Below are 24,096 nucleotides of genomic sequence, written 5' to 3' on the forward strand. Positions count from 1 at the left end.
CTGGCTCGCTTACTGTCGTTATATCTATGAGTACATAACGATTTTTAAATTCTTTCCATGACTGATAGAGAAAAAACATGCAGGCATTTTCTGCTGTGATGGAACCTTATATATCTTTACAGAGGTACAGGTTACAAAGGTCTAGGCATTGTCGAAACTCATAACAACGTGCACACAAGATTCATGTATCTCATTGTGTAACAGTGTAAAAAAATGCATTTCAATAGTGTCTTCCTTGTTCACATCTCCCCTCTTTATTCTGGCCAGTACTATTTTGGAAAATATGTTGTTATGGTTATTGGTATCAATTCCTCAGTAAGTCAGCCCCAAGGACAGGGTAGAGTGATATCTCCAGGCGCCAGCTGCCTAGGAGTAAATAGCTCCAAGGCTCCCAAGAAGAAAAATAAAACAATATTGCCGCTGGAGTACAGATAACATAGCTGTCCACCAGAAACCGTATTTCTTTGTGCTAGATGCTAACAGCTAACTTTCGCTTTTGTAATCTGCTTGCTTGCTTGATCAAGGCCAACCAGGATGTAGTTTTGGGCTTTATAAGCTGCCTCCTATGGAGGCTCGGGGCTGACTCTCTAGTGGGGAGGGTCAGTCGCCGGCTGGCTAATAAAGGCTCATAATTAATCTCAATTGGCTCCGTGGGTCTTAGATTTGAACGTGCCACAACAATTGTATGTAAATTTAATATGAAAAAACTACAAACATATTTAACTCTAGTGAGTAGGTTTGCATTGGCACTGAATATTGATTTTAAAACTACTATTTCTCTGAGTATTCTAGGCTTGAGCAAATGATTAAATATATTGACATAATTCAGTCAGTTTCTTTACTGTTAGAGATGTAGTTTTTAGTGTTGGATTGGAATTGTTGGTATCAAAAATGAACCCAAGGCATATGTAATTGTTACATCAAATATATAGAAGGTATTATAAAATAAACAAAAATAATATTAAAAAAAATATATATATATATATATATATATATATATTTCCTCCTCTTCTTCCTACTAGCTTGGTCTTCTGAGAAAGTGCTAAAATTGTTAGCCATGGGCACACCTAGTCAGCAGATCTTGGTTTCTAAATGCTATTATCCACGAAAAGAAACATGCGTTCTTTGAGAAAAAGCTAATTTGAAGGTTAAGGCAGGTAAAATATAGAATGAGCTGGAGTATCTTGCTGTACAAACTAAGGAAGTGCTCAAAGGATGATAGGGAAGACATCAAAACAATGTGAAAATCAGACTAAAGGGGCTCCCACTGGCCAAATCCAGGACGAAGCATCACAATAAGTAATGACAGTAAGAAATTACAACCTAGTTAAATAAAACAAGAATCCGTAAGTTACTATTGATATTGGCACTCAGAATTTTTAGGATTTTGTAATTGCAGATAAGGACTGTGCACCTATACAGAAAAGGGTGTTGGTAGTGTGAAACTCCATCTAATTGCAAAGAGCTTCCAATAATCTGTTTTAGTACCAGACACCTAATAAAAAGGAGGGAGCAATAAGAACAAAGCAATCTGAAGTAAACAAGGATTAGATAGGAAAAAGATAATAAAACGTCTCATTAAAATCTTCAGCAATGAGAGGAGACATTACATCAACGAAGCAAGAAGAGGACACGATTTTTTTAAAGGAGGAAATTCAGCAAATAAAAGAGCATTTTTGGAAAATAAATAATTAAAAAGAGCCACAGGAAAACCTCAGATGAATACTTAAAAGAACAAAAAAATCTTCCAGAAAGTAAAAACAAAAGACCAATAAACAGAAATTAAGAGAGAAAAGATTAGAATAACAAAATAAAGGATCAACTTGTGAAGTCCAAAATCTAACTAAACAGGAGTTTTAAAAAGCTTACTTACAGCAAAAAGAATGGAGGAAATAAATTAAAACAAACAAACAAAAAATTCCTAGAGCTAAAGGACACAAATTCCCAGATTAAAAGGGCCTACCAAGTAGCCAGTACATGATGAAGACATCTGATGCAGGCCCATCTTTATGAAATTTTTGACACCAAATTTCTTTGTAGGGCAAAGAAAAGGCCTGACGAACTTCCAAAAAACAAACAAACCAAAGTTTTATACTGAGAACCAAGAATCAGAATGGCATTGGACTTAACACTAGACGCTAAAATAGAGAAATGTCTCCAAAGTTGCAAGGAAAATACTCTGCTATCTAGAGTTTAATCTGCAGCCATTGCAACCAAACTACCCAATGCCACATCTTTAAAAAATATCATTCACATACGGAAACCCCCTCTCCCCAGTCTACAGGAAGAGGTGCTCTACCAAATTGAGTAAATAAACCAAGAAAGTTCCTCAGGTGTTAGGATCCAACAGGAGATCAAAGGCAGACAGGGCAGGCAGGGGCTCCAGGAAAGACTTTCCCCAAGATGATACAATTGAAAGGGTTTGTAATGGGTTGCAAGGCACTAAGAAGACATTTACACAACGGAAGGGAAGGCAGAGATGAAATTACTGGTGCATGTGTGCACACACACTTGTACATAGACCGACAATTTTTAACTTCAGGCAAGATAAATCATACAGAAAAGGAGAAGTGATCATGGTTTTCTACATGGCTTACCTATAAACAGAATTTATGTAGTCACAAAAAGGTAAATCCTAAATACTGAGCTAAGATTACAACTTTATAGAGAGAATGGGGAGACAAGAAGTATGGGGCAGGAGTGAAAAGAGTTAAATCCTCATTTTTCATAGAAGGTCGACACAAAATTCCTAAAACTGAAATACCAAGGGATAGCAATAGAAGCATATTATTTAGAGCCATGAAGGTAAATAAAACCTATCAGCTAAAAGAGTAGCAAGTGCTTGCTTTTAGAGAGTGACTAAAGCCTGTTTTTCATAGCAAATTGTATAACTAAATAAAAATAAAAACAAAATTTCAAAAACTCAATTTTTTCCCTTTTTAAATATGGCTTTTCCAATTTAAAAAAGCTCAATTTTTATATTCCATAAAACAGACAAAATGGAAACATAATTAGATGCAGTTTTCACTATTCCAATCAAACGATATTTTTAAACTGGATAAGAACTAAAACTATAAGCAAATAAAAGCAAAAGGAAGCCAATTATATAGAGCAACAACAATTGTAAGCACCTCGCTGTTCATAAAATACTTTCAAATGTACTCCTGTTTTTATGTCTCCAAAGTCTTTTTATAGGTAAAGACACTGAGGATCAGAAGGTTATTAACTTAATCTTAGAACTGAGAGAAAAAGAGACTTATGATATTACTAGTAGCATAATTCTAAGAGCCTTCTAATCTTTTAATAATATTCCCTCCTCACAAAATAACAAAACAAAACAGATAATTGATAAGAATTTATCTTACTTGAGGAGTACTTCTCCCAAGTTAAAGAAACAATGTAAGAAGCCTATCACTAGATAAACTGGTTAGTAGAAAATTTTTTTGGGATCTGTATCAACTAGAGAGAAGAAACACAAGATGTGCCTAACGTTCTTATTTAATAGAAGGCAGTTCTGAATACAGGCCGTGTCTAAGAAAGAAAGAGGATTCCTACATGATCAGGCAGACAGACAGAAGTCAGGTAAATAATATATACTGAGCTCCTACTATGTGCCAGGCACAATGCCAGGTGCAGGGAATACAAACGAGACATAATCCCCACCCTCATCAACCTTACTGGTCAGCAAAGCTAAAAGAAAACACCATCAGAAATGTGCTGATTTCAAAAGCTACAATTAAAGCTCACCCAGGAATTAATATGGGCAACACCAGGGAAGAGGCTCAAATCAATAAGAGGGTCAGTGTCCATGTCTGTTTCCATATCCCAGAACGGGAGATGGTGACTAAAATGAAGGTTGTTTGTAAAACTCTGCCCAAGATGCCTAAACCAAAGGGCTTTCTCTACTGCTTTATAGTAAAGTAAGTGGGGGTAAAGCTGAGGTATCCAGCTCAGGATCCGCATCTGCAGAGACAGGGAAAGTACTTAGTGAAGCTCGAAGCACTCCCAAGTCTTTTTCTACAGACAGAGACCTTAAAAGTTATTTCTACAGGGGAGATATATGCCAGTGTGTAGATAATTGGCTAGACGGAGGAAGCAAACTAGTTCTGCCCCGCCTTCTGACAAACAGAGTTCTCCAGGAACATCAACCCTATTCATTCATGCAAGGCGCAACTTGTCGAGCCGGCATGGCCTTCGCCTTAAAGCAAAAAAGTAGCTAAAGACCTTACACTTTAGTCTCCACCTTCCAAAGAAATTTATGAGGGCATCAGGAGCTGTCGTTTGGAGCACTATTAAAAGAATGCCAAAATGACTACATATGCAAAAAAAATTCGAAAGTACAATATATTCCCTTTAAAGAAGACGGGCACTTATTCCGGAAACCTCACTAGGTCTATTACTCTAACCTCACTAGGTCTATTACTCTAATCACTATACCCTTCTGCTTTTTCACCTAAGCACTGTTACTAACGTTCAATGGTTTTCAAAGTGTGCTCCAAGAAGTCTGCCGAGGTGCCCCACAAACCTGGAGGGGACCACCAGCTGGAAAGGCTAGACAGTTTGGAACCTGAATGCCTTTTACCACAGGTGTCCATTTTATGTTTTATAGTTTGGGTTTTGTCCAAAAATAGCTCTTGAAAACAAGATTCCACTACTTAAATCTGAAAATCTTTTAATTCTAAGTTGTTTATACTTTGTTAGATTCCTGATGGTTTACCACAATAGTCACAAGTTTAGGGGAGCAAACAAATTGGTAATGATAATTCTAAAAACAAATCAACTTTAAAAGAGCAGTGTTAAATTGCAACTTTAAAAGTCACTTTTTAAAAAGAACCAGTGTAAAAGGGCATTTCTTAAGCTAATTGGAATAGCAAATGTGAAATTCCAAGGAAGAAAAGTATCTGGATCAAGAGGGTAAAATTAATGTTTTTCTTGCATTATCTGAATCAGTTCAGAGTATCATCTTTTAGAAAACATAAGTCCACTCAGAGATTTAAGCAATTTTATGGGAGAATCTGAAATGTACCTGAGAACTATTATGTAAACAATGGCACAGCTGCATTATGGAGAATGATACAATCATTACAATAGTTCATTAAGAGTTTTACTCATATAATGCACAACTCTTTAAAAACTTTACTTTTGTGTAATTAGTTTAATATGAAAAGTCAACATTTTCATTGATATCACTTATTCAAGATTATCAATAGTCTTGTTTTCTTGCACTACTTGCAAAGTTTTTCATACTGAGTTCTTTAAATCATATAAAATTAATTTCTGTGAATGTATGAAGTATAAACTTACATTTCTGTATTTTTCCAAATGGATAACAATTATTCCCAAATCATTGACCAAACTACCCTTTTCTTACTGGTATGAAATAATGCTTTTATAATACACTGAATTCCCATCAATACATAGTCTGTTTCTCTACTCATTCTTCTATTTCCTGATCTATTCAGATATTGTTAAATCAAAACTACACTGTCTTAATTAGGCCAAGTCCATTCTCATTGTTCTTTTTCAAAATGTTGATGATTTCATCCTTTTCCAAATGAATTTCAAAATTCATTTATCAGGTTCCATTAAAAAAATCTCATTGCACTGACATTATAAGTTTATTTATCAAGCATTCTTTATATCCCATTCAATTCCCACAAAAATATGGAGTCACCAAACACGATAATTTAAGACAAGTGTTAAAAAACGAAAGCCAAGAATTAGTGGTGTGGGGTAGTATGGAAAGCTATCATAGTGAGGCATAAAATTTGGCCTTTATTTTCTCTGATAGGCATGACAGACAAAAACGGTAAGGATGACTTATTTTGTACTTATTATCTAACAGAAAGGCTTCAGTTTGTCAGGAGAGAAATTTTGCTATATTGAAATAAGAAATGTAACTTTTCCTAAGGGATAAAAATAGCAGATGGAATCTTCAATTTGGGGAGGTGGGAGTAAAACAAGATTTTCTTTCACTTGGGCATTTCCAGTATCAAACTTCGCTAAAAGCCGATGATTTTAGCATCAGAGTGCAAACATTGAAAGCTCAACAGAAAACAGACATGTCAGTTTAGCTAACAGAGTAAAAACACATGAGTTCAGTGATTCAAACACCAAACTCCCTCAAGCTGCAGTAACACAGCAACTTCTTGGCTGCTGCCCAGGGAAACAGATTGAGTCACTTGATGACTTGCGTCACCATGGCAAAAAATGAGAAACACATCTATTGGCTGCAAAATTTTACCCTCACTTCGATCTGCCTTCCTTCAGCAAGAATATATTTAAAGGTGAGAAATAAATGATACATTTTTAAAGATGTATTCTTGCCAGTTCAGCCACAATTCTGCTTTGCCCTATAGTTAAGGTGAAGAGCCCATCACAAAATTGTGATGTCTTCTACAACTGGAAAGATGAAGGTTAATGCTAAATTAAGTAGTTTTTAAAAACCAACTCCTTAAATGACAAACGAATTAACTTTTTAGATCTTTCACTTAGGTACAGGATGTAACTTTAAAAGTTGCTATATTTTAGATGATATTTTACAGCCACTTAGGATTTTGCTTCTAATTATTTTGAATCTACTAAATGAAATAGCTAGCAAGTCTTCATTTCTACTGTGATAATTTTTTTCAGTACATAAAGGGAAGTAAAATTACTATTTACAACATCTGAGAAAAATATTTATTAATTTAATTCATTTACAAAGCTTTCAACACATGCTTATATCTATTATTTTCATATGTGCTCATTTCCGAGAAAAAGATTATGATCTCGATAATTATGTAACACTTTAAAACAAAGCTTTAGAGTCATTTAATCACCACTTCTTATTATTCTTTTCCCATAAACTTTTGTTTCAAGCTTGTTGTGAAAGTAATTTTTAAAACGTTTTATGTTTCTTTACAGGAATATGGTTCATTATTTCTTCTCTGATCTGCTATTTTTAGTGAGGCTTTAAGCATCATTTTTATTTTGACTCAATTTATGAATGAATTTCAAGTTGACTATAATACCTAAATCTCTTTCTTCTAAGAGGCAATGGTTGGGAATTTTGCACTGACCATGGTTGCCTTTAGTGAATTTAAAAGTTAGCTCCCCCTCCTCAGACATGTTCACCCTAAATTTACATAACTACAATGTCTGCAACGTGAAGGCTACCTCTTAGATGTAGCAGCCTTGAAAAAGTAAGTACAAGCCTGCAAGTCTTTGTGGTGGTCCTGCTTCGGTTTAAACATAAAGTTTAATCAGAGTCCCGACAACTAAACCGAGCTATGGAAGAAAAATAGAAATCAACCACTCACTTCGTGCTTCTAATCCAGAACTATGCATTTCAAAGTACAAAACAGACATGTCACACATGGTTCCCGACCTCAGAGAACATATAATCTAATTGGGTGAACAAGTACAAATCACTGGGAAAATCGAGGCTCTATATGATATGATCCACAACAAAAAAACAGTGGAATCAAGTGTTAAGTGACATTCTACCAACAAAAACTAAGAGTGTGCAAGGGAACAGTGCTGTTAAGGAATGTCGAGGCAGGAAGCCATTGGGCAGAAGTTAGAAAAGCGAGTGGAGGGAAACTGGGATATGAAAATCGGGGTCCCGTCAAAAGACGAGCTGCTTTTTATTTGCTACTTGTTCACTTTTACCACCCAGAAGTTGAGAATTTCAATTTTATGGTTATCCTTGGGTTTGCCCAAGGCTAGTTTATTATTTTTATGCTCCAAAAGAGAAGAGAAAACTGGGGCGGTATAGTTTACTCAAAGTATGTAGTTTACTAAATACTCTTGTAATATCCTAAGTGATAAGAGCTGTAGGAACATCTCTTGTTCTAAAAATTGTCTTGGACCCCGTCCCTGGCACAGGGCCCCTAAAACCCTTGTGAATTTCTAAATGATAAGAGCACTAGGAGCATCTCTTTCTTGTTCTAATGGGGAGACTCCCAGTGGGCTACTGGGTGAGTCTGGTCACCAGAATGATCAAGCCACGATTACAAGCTTGGAATTTTCAGTTCAACACCGCCCCCCCCAATTCTCCAGAGAGGGGAGAAGGGATGGAAATGGAGTTAATAATTGATGCTACTACATCAGGAAGGCTCTATAAAATCCCAAAAATACAGGGTTCAGAGAGCTTCCTGGCTGGTGAACACAACCACACCGGAAGGGAGACAACACCCTGACTCCATGGGGACAGAAGCTCCTGTCTTGGAACCTTCCCAGACCTCACCCTATGTCCCTCTTCATCTGGCTGTCCATCTGCATCTTTATCATGTCTTTTAATAAACTGCTAAATGTAAGCATTTCCCTTAGTTCTGTGACCTGCTCTAACAAATTAATCTAACCTGAGGTGGGGGTATTTCCCTACATAGGAAAATAGAAAATTGAGTTTTTTCCTTATTACAGAGACTCATGGAAAGAGCTGATGGCAGTGTCCAGTACATGCTATGTATTACCTATCATTATCTATATTAACAAAAGGAGGGGTTTGACTTTGAAAAAATGAGCTTCTCCATTAAAAATGATTTAATGAAGTACCTAAAATCTTAACCTGGACCAGTAAGACTGATCATCTTACAACTTCAGTTTTTGTTTTTGTTTTTGCAGTTTCAGTTTTAATGAATCTTTATGTTTAAATAAAGGAACAATAAGGAAGTGGCTTCTGAGCGACTATCTGGCTGGGTCCTTCAACTCAGGGTTGCTATGCCCCTTGAGGTACCTTGGGTCCATTACATCCCATCCCTCAACTCAGCCCCTGGTTCCTGCACCATATCCCTGTGGTTCCCTTGCACCAATGCCTCTGTGAAAACTCCTTTGTATATAAACTCTAATTATCCTTATCTGACCGAGCCATCTGTTTCCTGCTAGGACTCTGAATTTTGTAATCATTTTATTCGCTCACTAGCGGTCCAGAAGAATTCCCACATAATGACATGCTTTCATGCTTTGAGTCTTATCTTTGTTTTTCTTTGTCAATTTGACAGGTTTAAAAAAAAGAAAAATGATATCTATTGTGTTTCTTTCACTATCAGTGATACCATTTTTCACATGTTTTTTAGGCATTTTTAATTTCTTTTTCTGAGAATCACTTACACCCTCTGTCCATTTCTCTACTGAGATCTCACTGTTTTCTAAGTTTGCATGATCATCATATATAGTTGTTATTTGGATGAAAGGAATAAATATCAGCTTAACTTAGTTTACACAAGAATGGAAATTTACTCAAAGGTCATAAGGGTGTCTCTCAGGGAGATGCCTATATGGAAGAATCAACTTAGCCTCAGGACTGGACTAGAGCTAGGGCATGGAATGTCATGTTGAGCTTGAGAAGTCCTCTTGATCTATATTCTATTTCTTCTTTCTCTTTATGGTAGTCTCATTCTGCTTTATCACTACAAAATGATTAGCACTGCTTCCTGGTCCACCTGGTGGAAAACAATTATTAGCAAACAGCTCATTAGCATACGATTCCACTATTCAAAAAAGCAGCCAGCAGAGATGACAATCCTAGACTTAAATCCAAATTCCTAGGTCAGGCAGCCAGGGGTAAGCCTATTTAAGCCTACTCCATGGCTTCTCAGTAATCCACCCCTCATCTTCCTATCTACTCAATCTAACTTCCTCATAAGATTATAAGTCTCATATCTTTGTTTTCTTATTTAAATTTCTCTATCCCATCTCTTCCTTTTTTAGTTGGGTTTTCTGCTCCTAGAATAGTCAGATGCTGCTTCCCTGATTTCTGGTCTAGACTATAGCACTGTATTCAAAATAACCACTCCTCCACCAGTGTCCCAGCCAGTCTGGCCTCTGCTCCCCAGCCCACTGCGGCCTGCCCCCGTGGACCATGATCGTGAGCACAGCTGCCACTTCCAAGTACTGCAGAGGTGCTGCCTCATCCCTCCTGTGATGGTTATCGATTTACCGCCTAAAAGCTCAGAACTTACCCTTCTTGACCTTCTCTGTGAAAACGGATCTGGGCCCTTAAAAATTTTTCCTTTTCTGGTTGGCATTAAAGTTTTGTCAGTAGGGGGCATGGACAGACCCCGAAGGAGGAAAGAGTTCTGCTTTCTGGTTCTGGGTCGTTCACTGACCAAGTTCCCGCAGCACTGGAGGCTGCTCAGGGCTTCTCCAGCTTCCGCTTGAGTTCTTCTAGTGACTTAATTAATAGTCTTGTGCTTTAAGAAGTAGTCTATTCACTGGTGTATAGAATATTTTCAAATAGTCTCAACTCAGCTGAATTCTGCCTATCCTGCCCAATATTTGGAGTGATATCTTTGCTCTGAAGCCACACAGAATGACGACTTTCTTTCACATAGTACCTTCTCTGATATTTGAAAACACATATTTTGCCTCTTCTTTGCCTTCTTTTCACCAGATTAAAAAATATCCTTCCACTTTAATCATCTTCTATATAAATCCTCAACATCTTAATTGCCTTCTGGATGCACCTCCCTCCCCACCAGCTTGTCGAAGTCGCTTCTAAAGTACTGACCCAGTGACAATCCTGATACCATGTAATGGAACTATCACTTGGTTTGATCAGGCGGCTGCACCTCCCTTCAATCAGTCAGGAGCCACGCTGGTGTTTTGGAAATCCAACATTCACAAGGGGCTTGTAGGTCAGCTGAAACTCCTATATTCTTTGCACATAACTAACTTCCAAACTAGGATTTTACTTATCCTACACCGTTTTACTCACTGGGAAACTCTGCCTTCTCCTAGCATTGCTCGATTGTTTTCTTCTGCTACTCTTACAGCAATGATGCTACGTGCTTACCAAGGCCAGATTAATCTGCTGCAGTATGGGAAGAACAAAATAAACCTCCAGAAGACGACAACTCCGTGGCACCTCGCATCATCCCTTATGTTTTGACATTGGCAGACCAGGCACAGGCACAGTTCATGATGTCATAGTGCATTCATATCAGTGACAATACTACATTTCCAATTATATATATTTCCTATTAATATATGTTAATATATATATACTAGCCCTCTGGACAACTTTTATTAAGACTTTTATTAAAGTATTAATAATATCTCGAACAATTATATATAGTGTTCAAGTTCAAGGACTGTATTTATTTCAATCTGGCCATTTCATTATATAAAACAATAAGTATACTAAAGTACATGAAAAGTGATGAAAGGAAAACATTTCTAGTATCTCAAACTCAATTAAAGTTATGTATTTCAGACTGATCAACAGTGATATCCGAGCCTGGCAAATTAAAATTAAAAAGCCTGTGTATAAGCCAAAAGGATGCAATTTTTTTAAATGAATTAATTTATTCGTTTCAAGTATACAGTACATTGGTTAGACATCTACATAGTTCATAAAACGATCTCCCCAATTGCTCCCTCCCTCCCCTGACCCTCCACCTGGCCAACATACTAATGCTAACTGCATTCCCTATGCCATGCTCTCATCCCTGTGACCATCTATCAATTACTAATTTGTACTTCTTTAACCCTTCACTCCATTCTCCCAGTCCCCCAACACCCCTTCCCTCTGTCCGTCAACAAATTGTGCACCATATTTGTGAGTCTGTTTTTGATTAGATTGTTCTTTTTGTTCCTTAGATTCTGCATATAAGTGAAATCATATTGTATTTAGCTGTCTGACTTATTTCACTCAGTATAACAAAAGAATGTAATTAAGTAAATAATGTGATGCTTAGATACTGTACAAGATCATATTAATACACCACTTTCTGAATATGGCCTAATCTACCGTGGATTGGTTTCAGTATTGTTATATACTAAGGCACCAATTTTCCTAAGACGCAGTTGGCATCTTTCGAGTGCCCTAAGTTTTCCTCTTTTTTTTTAAGGCCACATTTATAATGGGCTAGCTTACAAAATGCCACTAAATTTATAGACTAGATACATATGATATTTTTTAAGTTTTACTTTGCTCCTTTGTCTATTAATCACTACAACTGCTCTAAAGGAAATCCTTCCCTAAAACTGTATTGTCGGCATTTTCTCTCAACTATACTTCTTTTTCCTCCTTATCAGGTGTCGTTGCATAAACCTGAATTCTGGCTTCGAATTCTAATCAAAGCATTCAAGGCTTGGAATTCTAATAGAAGCATTCGAGTTCTCGCTCTCCCTTAGCTTAGAGTTCACAGGTGAGACTCCGCCCCTTCCTGTTAAGTTACAGCCTGGAGGGCAGCTTATAATGAACCCAACAAGGTGTCAAATGTTCCTACTCTTGCCCAAATTGAAAATGCTGCATTTCCACTATTTATTTCCCAGGGAGAAATAAAGTTTTCTTGTTTCTCAATATCTACTGCTGAGGAACACATATAAATGAAGCTCAGTGGAGCCTTGGAAATTCAGTACGCACCAAAAAGCAAAACTGTCCTGTTTCTGGCCAAAGGGACTGCCGAGAAACAGCTAAATTCCACTAAAACCCATTCTCCCTTTGTCAAATTTTAGCTGGATGTGGCTCCTAGCCAAGACTCTATCTCTCAGCCCCTTTGCAGCTAAATGTGGCTATCTGACATATCCAATAAAATATGCAATGGAACAGGATCACATCTCCAGGCATAACCCCCAACACCCTGCGAGCCTTAAAAAAAAAATATTCTATGCTCTTTTGACTTTGGAAGCCATGTGTTGAAGATGACTGAGGAACTAATCAGCTTAGGTCCCTGAAGGAATGTGTGGAGCAGAGCTACTGCTGACCTGAAAAGTTCACCTCAGAACCACTTCCCGAGAGAGAAAAACATGGCTTTAAAGAATACGAAGTTTAATTATTGTTAGGTCTTTTGTTTCAGTGACGTAGCTTACTCTGACCAACAGAAATGGAAAATTCATTTAAAAAAAAGCTTTATAAGAGTTTATTCGAGCCAAGCTGGCAACATATGCCAGGGAGCAAGATGACAAATTCTCCTAGAAAATTTACTGTTTAACAAAAAGTTTGGGGGAAGGTAAAAGGAGTAAAAATATATATACATTAAGTTCTAATTCCAGGTTCAGATGAAAGACGAATGATACCATGGTTTAATGACAATCCCAGAGAAATGCACCTATGGGGATAAGTGCCCATGGCGGTGCACTGCCCCTCGCACATTCTTTACTCAAGTCTTCACCTTTACACCCGTCTCCCGTCACTTTTCCCATAATAATTAGCGCTCACCACGGGGTTCTGATTCCTCCTCTGACTTCAGGAAGCAACTTATTTTCTTAGTTCAGCCTTTTCATCCTCTTCTTTCTTTCACACCTGCCAGGTACTCTGGCCCCATGGTTAGGTACGACTCTCGAGTTGCTGAAATCTCTATACATTTTCATATTCTTCGCCTTGTTTTTGCATTGCACCAGTTCCTGTTATTCCAGTTCCATGCACAGTAACCATGACTTGGTGATCGGTCTTTACTAACATGCTCACTTCTCATCCCGCCGTACGCACACTGGATTGCCAGGCCCAGATTCATCTTCCAGAACAGATCTATTACTATTGCCAAAATCTTGGTACGGCCTAGGGGGTTGGCAAACTACCACCTATGGGCCAAATCTGGCTTACTGCCATTTTTGTTAATCAAGTTTCTAGAAACACACTCCTATTTATCTATGTATTGCCTATAACTGCTTTAGGACGACAATAGTACAGTTGAGTCGTAGTGACAGAGACCACAGACTGCAAAGCCTAACATGTTTACTCTCTGGAGCATCTGGTCTAGCCCAGCATCATCTCTCATCAAGGCAATGGCAGCTGTCTTCTTATGCCTCATTCATTTAGCACTATTTCAAACACCCATACTGGCAGAATAAAAAACACTAAGACATAATATGTTGCAAAATGTAAAAGACATAAAAGACCTGCTCTTTAGAAGTTACAGGGTACAGAAAAAGAGGATATTCATGGAGAAGGCAGGCATGCTGGTAAGATAGAAACACAAAAAAAGTCCAAATAAGGAGTAAAATGAGTGAACTATAGGCGGAGACATAGGAAGGAAAGATAATTTCTATCTAGTAATCAGGAAAGGATAAAAGTGGTAAAGTCAAGGCTAGACTTTAACTGGGAATAAAATGGGTGGGTGACAGGTGGAGATAGTACAAGGTAAACTGCTATGCTCTATAAAACACATCACATCTATGTATTGGTTATGGTTCTATTTCAAGTTTATGCATGTGGCTTCTGAGAACCTCCCATAGCATCCACCTCATCATGTCTCTGCTCTTCTGCTTTAATCTCTATTCAGAGACTTCTGGTTGGGCTGGTCCTTCACAGGACACAACGAGGCAAAAGTCAAGCCGCTTTAACAAAGAGACCTAAAAATACATGGGACTCAAACAAGGGATGTGCTTGTTTTTCTAGTGGGTAGGCAGTTGAGGGTGAACAAGATGACATTAGGGTCATCCAGGGATCCAGGGCCCTTCTATCTAGTCATTCCACCATCATCTAGATGGTTATATGCCTCTGCAGGGTCCAGGCTGGCTCACCTCTTCCACATATGCATTCCAGCCCATGGGAGGGAGAAAGGGTAGAAGAGAGAAATCAGTTTCCTAATTAAGGGTATAAACTAGAAGTTGCACTTCCATATCATGTAGGAAATCCAGAACCTGGTCACATGCTGGCTGCAAAGAAGGTGGAAGAATATAGTGTTTAGGAATGATCCAATCCACTAAAGCCAGAGTGGCAATATTAATTATGCCTGAGAAACAGACTAGGAAGTAATAGGATTTCATGTATTCTTCAACATAATCCATCCCCAATCTAATTTGTTAATGTAGTGCTCCCAAACTGTATTCCATGGACCACTATTCTAGGAGAAGTTATTAGGAATGCTGCAGAGTTAAAAGAGGTCTGTGATCTATCTACCTTTTCCCACTCTCAGACTGCCCCAATGCCCATTAGCAATGTAAAGTTCCCAAAAGTTTGTAGGAAAAGAACCCATTTAACCTGGTATGGCTTAGCTCAGAATTCTTCAAACTTATAAGAACAGAATTTGTTTTTTTCTGGAAACAATGCTCTGCAGGATGCCGTTCGTGACAGAGTTTAATTCGATAAAAATAACTCCTGTTAAGATTTTAATATAATGTCTAAAACTGTAATCCAAGCCAGACCAAGGACCATGCTTCACAGTGTGGAATACTTCCTGGAGCTGGATCATAGTTCTTATTTAAACCCCACAAACTCCTTTCGGACCCCACTCTCTGCGCGCATGCCCATTCTTCCCACTCACATATGTCTGCTAACCCCTTAGCCTGCTCTCGGAGCTTAGAGGAAATCTCATCTCTTCTCACATTTTCAATATCTAATAATGTTCCTTCTCTGATTTTTTTTTAGTATTTATAGTCTCCAAAACTTGTTTGACCCTGATGAACCAACTGACAAACCACCAAAACTCCTCAACATCTCAGGGCTTGGGGCAAGGAAAATACAGGCAAATATCACACACGAGGACTTAGCTGTGAAAGACTGAAAGCATGAGAAGTGGCATCTACATGTCAAAGTAGACCAACCTAACCAGGATAGGGGAAAGAGAAGCCAAACTTTCAGTGAAAACATTCTTAGAAATCAAGCCAGAACCAGCTCTCGGGGTTAGGGAGAGTGGTAGCAGCACGAGTAGCAGCAAAGGCTCATGTAGCAGCTGGACCCTCCATTACCATCCTGCTTATCCATTCTGTCTCCAAAGTCCAAAAATATTGGCATAATGGCTACGGTCTCTGCATGAACCTTCTAGATTTATATAAAGTCCCTATTCATGCTCAAGGACTTCAGATTTTAGGCTGTATAAGTAAAAAGATGAATGGCCACCTCTGTACAGGGTAACCTACCCAATATTTGAATATTCAATAGTATTCAACACATTTTGTTGTGCACATTTAAGGGCCTCCCTTAACCAGTTCCCAAGTACTGGAGGACCAATGGGTGATCATTCCATTCACGGCCGCTCCATGCTCCAAAGGAGTATGCCCCACTTCTGGATGGTAATGGAGGTATTATTACAGTAAAACCCCCGTGTGTTTCCTAAAAATTTATATTCCTTTTTTGAGGGTTATTTTCCAAAAGGTTAATTTTATATTTTGCCCTGCAGTTGTATCTTACAAATAAACGTTTTTAGAATCGACTTTTAATGTTCTAAATAATTTAAGTTTTAATGATTAAGCTTTTAGTACTAACATGAATAACTTTTGGCAATTACAAAATAGCACTTCACAAATCTAAAAGCAGTATGATCTGAGAATCTCATTTACAGAAGTCCTTGTCTGCAGATACAAGTGCTTCTGTTCCCACAGGTGAGCAATCATCCTAAATCAACACCACACTCTAAAACAGCCAAGAAAATACTCATCCAACAGGCTATCCTTACAGAATTTATTTCATTAAACTATGTTAATTATGTCTTCTAAAAATTCTGATGTAGAAATAAAGCAATTAACCAAAACATGATTTAAGACTACTGCTTTCTTTAAATAGAAAATACAGTATTCAATTATTCATGGCTCATATCACAAAAAGCAGATAAGAATGCTTCAGGTGATCCCTTGGCTAGATTAAGTGGAGAAGAAATTGAGAAGCTAAGACCTGAGGGAATACACCATTAAGGAAGTCTGTATAATATTTGGTTTTTAATTATCCATTCCTTCATTCCTCTACCCAACCAGCCTTTATTGTTTAGCTACAGTGGCAGGGCAGAAGCAATCAGAGATAAGGAAACATATGTTCTGACCAGAGTGCTGACAGAATCCAGGTAGGAAAACCATATGAGCGAAACTAACTACAATGCGTGGTAGAATGAGGGGAGTGTTGTTAAGTGCTGTGGCAGTGAGAAAGTGTATAATTAATTCTGCTGTCAGAGACCTAGAGAGACCTCATAAAAACTGGGGTGGAGTGGGGAGAGGCGGGTGGGTATTGGAACTCAGCCTTGGAACAAGAACAGAATTCAAGGGGGAAACGGAAGGGAGGCATCAATGCCTGAGAACGGCATAAACAATAAGAGAAGGGGTGAAAACACGTGACCAGCCACAAGTAGAGGTATTAGTCCAGCTTGGCTGAGTGGGAGGCAGAAGGCATGAAACAAAGTGGGACTGGAGAGACGAGGCCAGAGCATGATTTCTGGATCAACCGTACCTTGTTTTAAAGCTTGCTTACCTTGGTTTCACTAATAACGAACCCATAACAGGATATTTACAAGGTCAAAAGAAACCATATTTTCTCTTGAAAAGTCAAAATTGCTTTATTATTCATTATCTGAAACATTCCCAAAGCAGAATTGCAGAAATGAGTTATCGGACTACAAAATGTTACAAGAAATATCCTCCAGCAAAGGCCTAAAGAGCCAATGCTATGCTGATCTGTTTGCAAAACACTTTCCAAAACAAAATTATTTTCCAGGTTTATGGTCACATTACTGTCAGTCTCTGTTATAAAAAATACAAGCTTGTATTCTAGCTCCATTACTGCCAGAAAGAGCAATAACTTATCAACACCTTTTAAAGTTCCTCAAATATCCTACTCAGCCTATAAGGGAAGTGCATATACCAAAAACGAACAAAATGTTTAGCAAAAAAGACAGCCACAGACGAACACACACACACACACACACACACACACACACACTCACTCACAAGAAAAACAACAGAGATTTGTCAAAAAGAATGACATCTTTTTTCTTCCTCCAATCAGGTTCAGGGCATCTATATTTACTGTTATGCCTAAGAGGTTGAAAATAAGCTAATTCATCTGTAGGTCTCAGATATGTGATTTGAGTATTGCACTCATTGTAAAACCACTCCTATCACAACCAGATGACTGAGAGTTCTCACTACAGCTGAATATAATAGGATTACCACCTTTGCCTACAGCAGTTGTAAAAACCAAACCACCTTATCAATCTATTAACTGTAAGACCCTCCTGCAAAACTCACACTGCGGGATGACCCTTGCCAGTCTCCAAGACTGAAGACTTTCCTCTCTAAAGTTTGACACAATAAAGCTTTGCACACCTGTTGGTTTCTTCATATGAGGTTTAATGTTTTGTCACTTTTGGTTTCTGATCACAGGCTATAGAAATTTCAACTCTAGCTCCATCTCTTGCCTCTCTTTTCACTGTTCCGTGTTTCTTGCCCTCAGATCGATTCCGAGAAATTCTCTTCAGTGGACTTTGTTTATAGTGCAGATTTCAGACATCATTTCTCACCAACACTGTGACTTCTAGACAGAAATCTAATTACACCCCCCCAAACCCCCCAAAGAGCTGCCAAAGGAAAGTCTAGACTGCAGTGCTTTTTATTCCCTTTATGATTAACCTGTAAACTAAGGAAAAAAAATAAATAATAACTTAAATCAAATAACACCACTTAGATTTAATGAAATAAGAAAATCTCAGAATAAAGAGATTTACAAGTCTTGGTAGTTGACTCAAACCATATTTTAACTCAGGTGGGGATACCAGAGGTAGCAAAGACACAGGAAGATTTTGGGGTGGCTCCATAGTGTAGTGGTTAGCACATCTACTTTACATGCAGAAGGTCCTGGGTTCGCACCTCAGGTGGAGCCATGGACCGAGTGTGCCAGGCCCAGGGTGTGCCAGGCCCCGGTTGCACACTGCAAGCATGTGTGTGGAAGGAGACGCCCCGCCTTCAGAGATCCAGTTCTTAAGGGTAGATGGCAATATCCATAGGTCAGGGGTGGAAGGGGAGGAAATTAAAGAAGGGGGGGAAGAAACAGGAAGATTTAGGCCAGGTGAGGATAGTAAGAAAAAAGAGGAGAGGGGTGTGAACAACTTCAATGCCACTACGTTTCTTTCAGAGAGACAGCAACAGAATTGATCTTATAGCAACTCAATTCAATGCAATCAATATCTCTTTCTTTGGGGACGACACCAAGGAAACTGCTTGAACAAGAAAGAGATTGGATTGGCACACTTTGACATGTAACTACTCAGAATATACTGGTTTGCACACCAAAGAACCGATTTTTAAAATTTCTTAAAATCTTACTTGTCACTTTTGCCCATTAAAATATGATCACAGAAAGATGATGACGTGAATGGAGGAAAAAACGAAGGTAGAGAAGATGAACCCGGGATGCATGTCATAAGGTCTTTCTCATGTTAGAAGGTGACTCCTAAGCTTTCTGATACCAAGTACAGAGAAAGGCCACCCCTGGCTGTCACTTCACTGTCTAGACAAGAAAGCCTGCATCTGCTCAGGAGAAACGCAACAATTCTAATACTAGACAGCAATTCCTCCCATGGGTCCTTTTAAAAGTCATCTTTTAACTGACTACCATGTTCATAGGGCTGTTTTTAGAAGGTATGCCAATGTGGAAAATTCAGTGAAAACACTTGGTTGGGGAGTCCCATACTACGCAGTCTATACAAACAGCTCAGAGAACAGAGAGTGGTAAGCGTTTTATTTTACCACATTAATATTGTGGTAAATTAAACAGGATCAAAAAAGGAGATACTTCTAAAATATGTCTGAGATAATGCTGTTTTATTATCCATTGGTTTCATAGCCTGTAGGTTAGCTCAAGATGTCTTTTATATAATGGTTTTAGGGTTCTCATGCTAAATATTTTTGAGTAAGCAACATTTCACAGATGAAAGCACTGGTAATGACAGAATGAAGTTTTAGTGCAAGACTTAATCTCTTCTGTTATGACATGTTCATTCTATCAAGTAAATTTCAATTTCTTTTGAAAGGGAAAAGTTACTATGACCACTAGGTAAAACTGCCACTCTACTGACTGCCTAAGATCATAAAAGAGAGAATTTTTCAACTATTAAGGCAACCATCTGACACTAATAATACTTTATTCAATGGTATACTTATATCCTCTGGTAAAATAACAAAATGGCAATTTCAGAGGTGGAAAGTGCTTACAGGACCAATCAGACAAGTTCCTTTGTTTTGAAAAGGGGATAAAACAGGCCCAAATAGACTGAATAACTTGATTAAGTTCTCAGAGCTAAGTGGGGGCAGGGCCAGGTCAGCACTCAGATGTCCCAAGTGCCTAACACCAACTAACTTAGCTGCTCATTTCTATTATACCATGTAAACACATTTAGTTTATATAGCTATGAGACCAACCAATATTAGCCTCAGGTTTTCTACCTCAGTTTCATAGGTACTTTAATAAACGAATGTTTATCTGCCAAGATACAAAATGATTTCCTAACTTAAGTTAGCTGTAAAACAACACTAATAAACAGTAAACAGTAAAATCTAAAACGAAATAAAAAACCCAACACCTAAGCGCTAGGTGGATGGCAATGTTTAATATTTAATAGACAGACTTGTCTGGAATTACTTTGAGACCACGGCATCAATGTCTTTTCTGCAGTATAAGTAAAATCACCAACATACAACCAATCGCTCTCCTCAGGAGACAATACAATGCGCCAATTACAGACACAAGGTAGGATGGCAAGGTGCCAAACAAGAATGACATGTTTATGACATTCGAAAGATGAAAACGATTTCGAAATTAAAATTTGGTGACAGGATTAAAATAGGTACATGCTTTATTTCTAGAAGTTACAAAAAGCATACTCAGTATTCTTTGCAAAGTACATTTTTGATTTTTTCAAGTTTTAAACATAGCTTATGTAGAGACTCAAATGGTATACTGGGGACTTGAAACTGTCAGAGAGTTTTTCAAACTGCAGCAAAAACACTGAAATTAAGAAAGACACAATTAGGCCAGGGCTTTCTGTTTCAAGATAATAATTAGTGATAATTGTTTAGAGGTACAATAATCACTCAAAGTTGAGTCCTTGAGCATGGAAAGACCAGGCGGAGCCACAGATTGCCTTGACAACTGCTCAGCCAGTGCGGACCAGCAGAGATGCTGCCACTAGAACGTGACTATGGATACCAGGCCAGCCTTGACCAAAAGTAATACAATATGCTCCTTCTTTCTTATGCCTCCATAAAATATGTTCCTTAAAATGCAGTTCTGCTATATACTAAACATATCCATTTCAACAAACTTTTTTCTGCCCATAAAACATTGCTGAACAATTACTCATCTACCACATGAAGAATGAGAATTATATATTTTTCAAAGTTACTAGATTCCTATAAGGCACACTCATAATTTCAGAAAAGGCCAAAAATAATTGGGAATACCCATGTGAGACACAATAAATGACAAGTCCTTGCAAGCTGGTCTTCTCCCTGCTCTTTCTTCCCTCTGCTGTTTACATAGGCTCGAGGATGTCTGAATGTTTGTGGCAAAAATATGGACAAATAATACTTGTCTTTAGCCATAGGACTTTTCATATCAAGTGGGGCAACCACAAAACAGTGAGACTTGAGAATGAAAAATATCCCTATAGACAGTTAATTTGATTTGCAGGATATGGTTTAGTAGTCCTAGCTAAAACTCCTCTGCAGCCAGGATATTTCTGTCCTTTTCTTTGTGGTATAATTTCAAAGAGGCATATAAAGAAGCAACTTCAAAGGCTCGTCTTCAGTCCTTTAGGGGTCTTTTATCAGACAAAAATTGGAAGCATTTCCACTTCTACAGTTCAGCAAACTTACTTAATTGCATGGACAGTCAAGACTTAAAATCTGCAAATTCAAAACAGTCAAACAGTAAGGCTTTATAAAATGATTATCTGTTCCCCTATGATTAGGCATAATAAGCCCCACTGTATCATTTTCTACCTTTTCTAAAAGAGCATCCACATTCCTGCTAGGGCATGCAAAGGCACTACCCTAGATAGCATCAGGAGGGAAATCTGGAGCAAACGACTTAGAATTGCTCACTTGAGAAAGGGCAGCCCAGTTCTGGGATCCATAAAACTTCTACTAAAAATGTTAAATGGAGTTAATTAAAAAAGAAAAGAAAAAGAAAAACTGAATCATTCATTTATGTTTAAATGGTGTATGGTGAAGGGGGTTCCCTGTATTGAGTTTTCTGTCTGGTGCTACACTTATAATAAAAATAAAAGCACAGTTTACGAAGTGGAAAAAGCGCTTATCTTTCCAATTACTCTATTAAATCTACCATTTTACATTTCAGGAGTTTGCCCTTTCTCCTAGGTATTAGTAACATGTCCTTACTCATTCTCTTAACATTCAAGGAAGGCATTTAGAAAATGTATTTAAATATTTTTTGCATTAATCCAAACTGAAGCCCTGAGATAGCTGGAGGAAAAAAGAAACAGGAAGTGAAAGTGACAAGATAATAGCATTGCTTACTTTCTACTTTTCTTTCAAACTGCAGAGCTAAAAGATAAAAAAAAAACATTTTTCTCTTTACAATCCGAAACTAATCTGGTGGGGAGCTGGGTTGGGGACAAACTAAAACTCAGAAACGACGCCTTTCCGAAACACACACGTGGGACGCTCTTTTTAAAAAGCTGTCTTTCCTAGCAGCTGAGAATGTGCTCCTGGGCTCCCGTAAAGCTCCAGCGCAGTCCCAGTCACACGCACCACTTTCCCCGGCACATCCACGCTCCTCCCTCCTTCAAGCAACGGTTCCTCGCAGACCACTGTCCCCTGTGTCAGGCCAACTGTTACTCAAGTGCACGCTCATGATTCACCCGGCTCTGCTCTCGGAACAAAACTCGAGTTTTTCTTCCCTCTTCAAGGTAGAGGAGGGGCTCGCGGTTCTCAGGATGGGAACCGCCCGGCGCTCGGCTCCAGCGTTGTTCCCCAGCGCCCCTGGGCCACAGACCACCCAGCTGGAGGCACAGCGACTCTGGAAACTTCCTCCGCGGCGCCGCCGGACGCGGAGAAACCGCCTTCCGGAGTATTTTTGCTGCTCCCCGGCCGCAGCCCCGGGGTCCCCGCACCCCAACCTAGCTCGGGTGATGGCCCGCAGGTCTCCCCGCCCCTGGCCTCTCCTGTCATCGGCTCCGGCCCCATGTCTGCGGCCTGGCGACCACTGTCGGGTCCTCCCGCGAGCTGAAAAGAAGTGAACTTCATGTCCGCTCGCCTTCCCTCCCGCCGAAGCGTCCCCTGCAAACTTTTCCAGCTGCCGCCCCTGGCGCCGGCGCCGGGGCCCCCGCTCGCGCTCCGGCTGTCTCACCTGGGGCATCGGCGGCCGCGCTCGGCCCGGGATGCTGGGGGTCGGCGTCCGCCGCGGGCGCCACGGCCTGGGGCCCCTCAAGAGCATCATTATACGGCGCAGGGTCCCGCGGGGTCAACGGGCGTCGTCAGCGCGGGGGCTGCGGCGCGCTCGCCCTGGGCGCCCCGACTGGCTCGGCGCCGCCCGCCGCCCGCTGCCCGCCTCCCGCCTCCCCGCTGGGCGGGCTGGCGGAGGGTGTGTCCCCTTTCCACTTCTCGTCTGTGCACACTCCAGCGCGAGGCTGTTTTCCTTCCTCCGACCAAAAAAAAAAAAAAAAGGAGAGAGAGAGAATGAGAGAAGGCGGGCGAGCGAAGCGCCCTCCGCACCTCAGATTTCGAGGGCGGCGCGCTGCCCCGCGGCCTCCCCACTGGCGGATGCCCCTGCCGGGTTGAGCGACAGCGGGCCACCGGGCTCCGAAGTCGGTCCTCGCCGTTGATTCTGGGCACTTGGTGCTCTAAGAGCGGCCTTCTCCATCGCACCCCAGGGGCAGGGGAGTGGGGGAAGCGGAAAGGGTCCTCAGGGATGTCGATGGAAGTTGGGCCCCGGGACAGGGCGGAAAAGAGGGAGAGAAGCGGGTCAGCCGAGGCGCCAGCTCTAAGTTGGCTCGGAGGCTGTGCTAGGGCTGCGGTGGCCGGGCCTCTTGCCCGAAAGCTGGGGGTCCACCAGCTCCAGGCCCAGCTCCGCCAGGAGGTCGGCTAGTCACCAGATGGTGGCCCACCCGGAGCTCCTGGCGATAATCTCTCCACAGCCACTTTGGCTTCTCTTTTGAAGCACGCTTTTAATTGAAGAGGCTAAGGAACTGGAACTTAATCTTCTCAACAACTGGAAAAATCTAGTGTGTTTATTTTGGTATACTTTTTGTTTATAAAAACAAACAAATCATTTAAGAGCAACCTAATCCAACCTTTCATATAAACTACAATAGAGTTGTTAGGTAGAACACAGGAAACCCGGTTAAATTTGAATTTCAGATAACTAATAATTTTTTAGTGTAAATATGTCCCAATTATTGTATGGGGTCACACTTATTCTTTTTTAAAAATGAGAAATATTTG

At 39.7% G+C, this 24,096-nt stretch overlaps 1 protein-coding gene across 1 annotated transcript in view; it reads right to left on the minus strand.

Annotated features, from left to right (window-relative positions):
* The window catches only part of MCUB (mitochondrial calcium uniporter dominant negative subunit beta), a 69,349-nt gene extending 46,159 nt beyond the window's left edge, over positions 1-23,190 (minus strand). Inside the window, exon 1 of the mRNA XM_016140836.2 lies at positions 23,003-23,190. Coding sequence (XP_015996322.2) covers positions 23,003-23,092 — 90 coding nt within the window. The 5' untranslated portion in view covers positions 23,093-23,190. The remainder of the gene's footprint in view (positions 1-23,002) is intronic.
* Between the last annotated feature and the right edge of the window lie 906 nt (positions 23,191-24,096).

This window comes from Rousettus aegyptiacus, unplaced genomic scaffold, assembly GCF_014176215.1.
Source record: "Rousettus aegyptiacus isolate mRouAeg1 unplaced genomic scaffold, mRouAeg1.p scaffold_m13_p_10, whole genome shotgun sequence".
Lineage (NCBI taxonomy): Eukaryota > Metazoa > Chordata > Mammalia > Chiroptera > Pteropodidae > Rousettus > Rousettus aegyptiacus.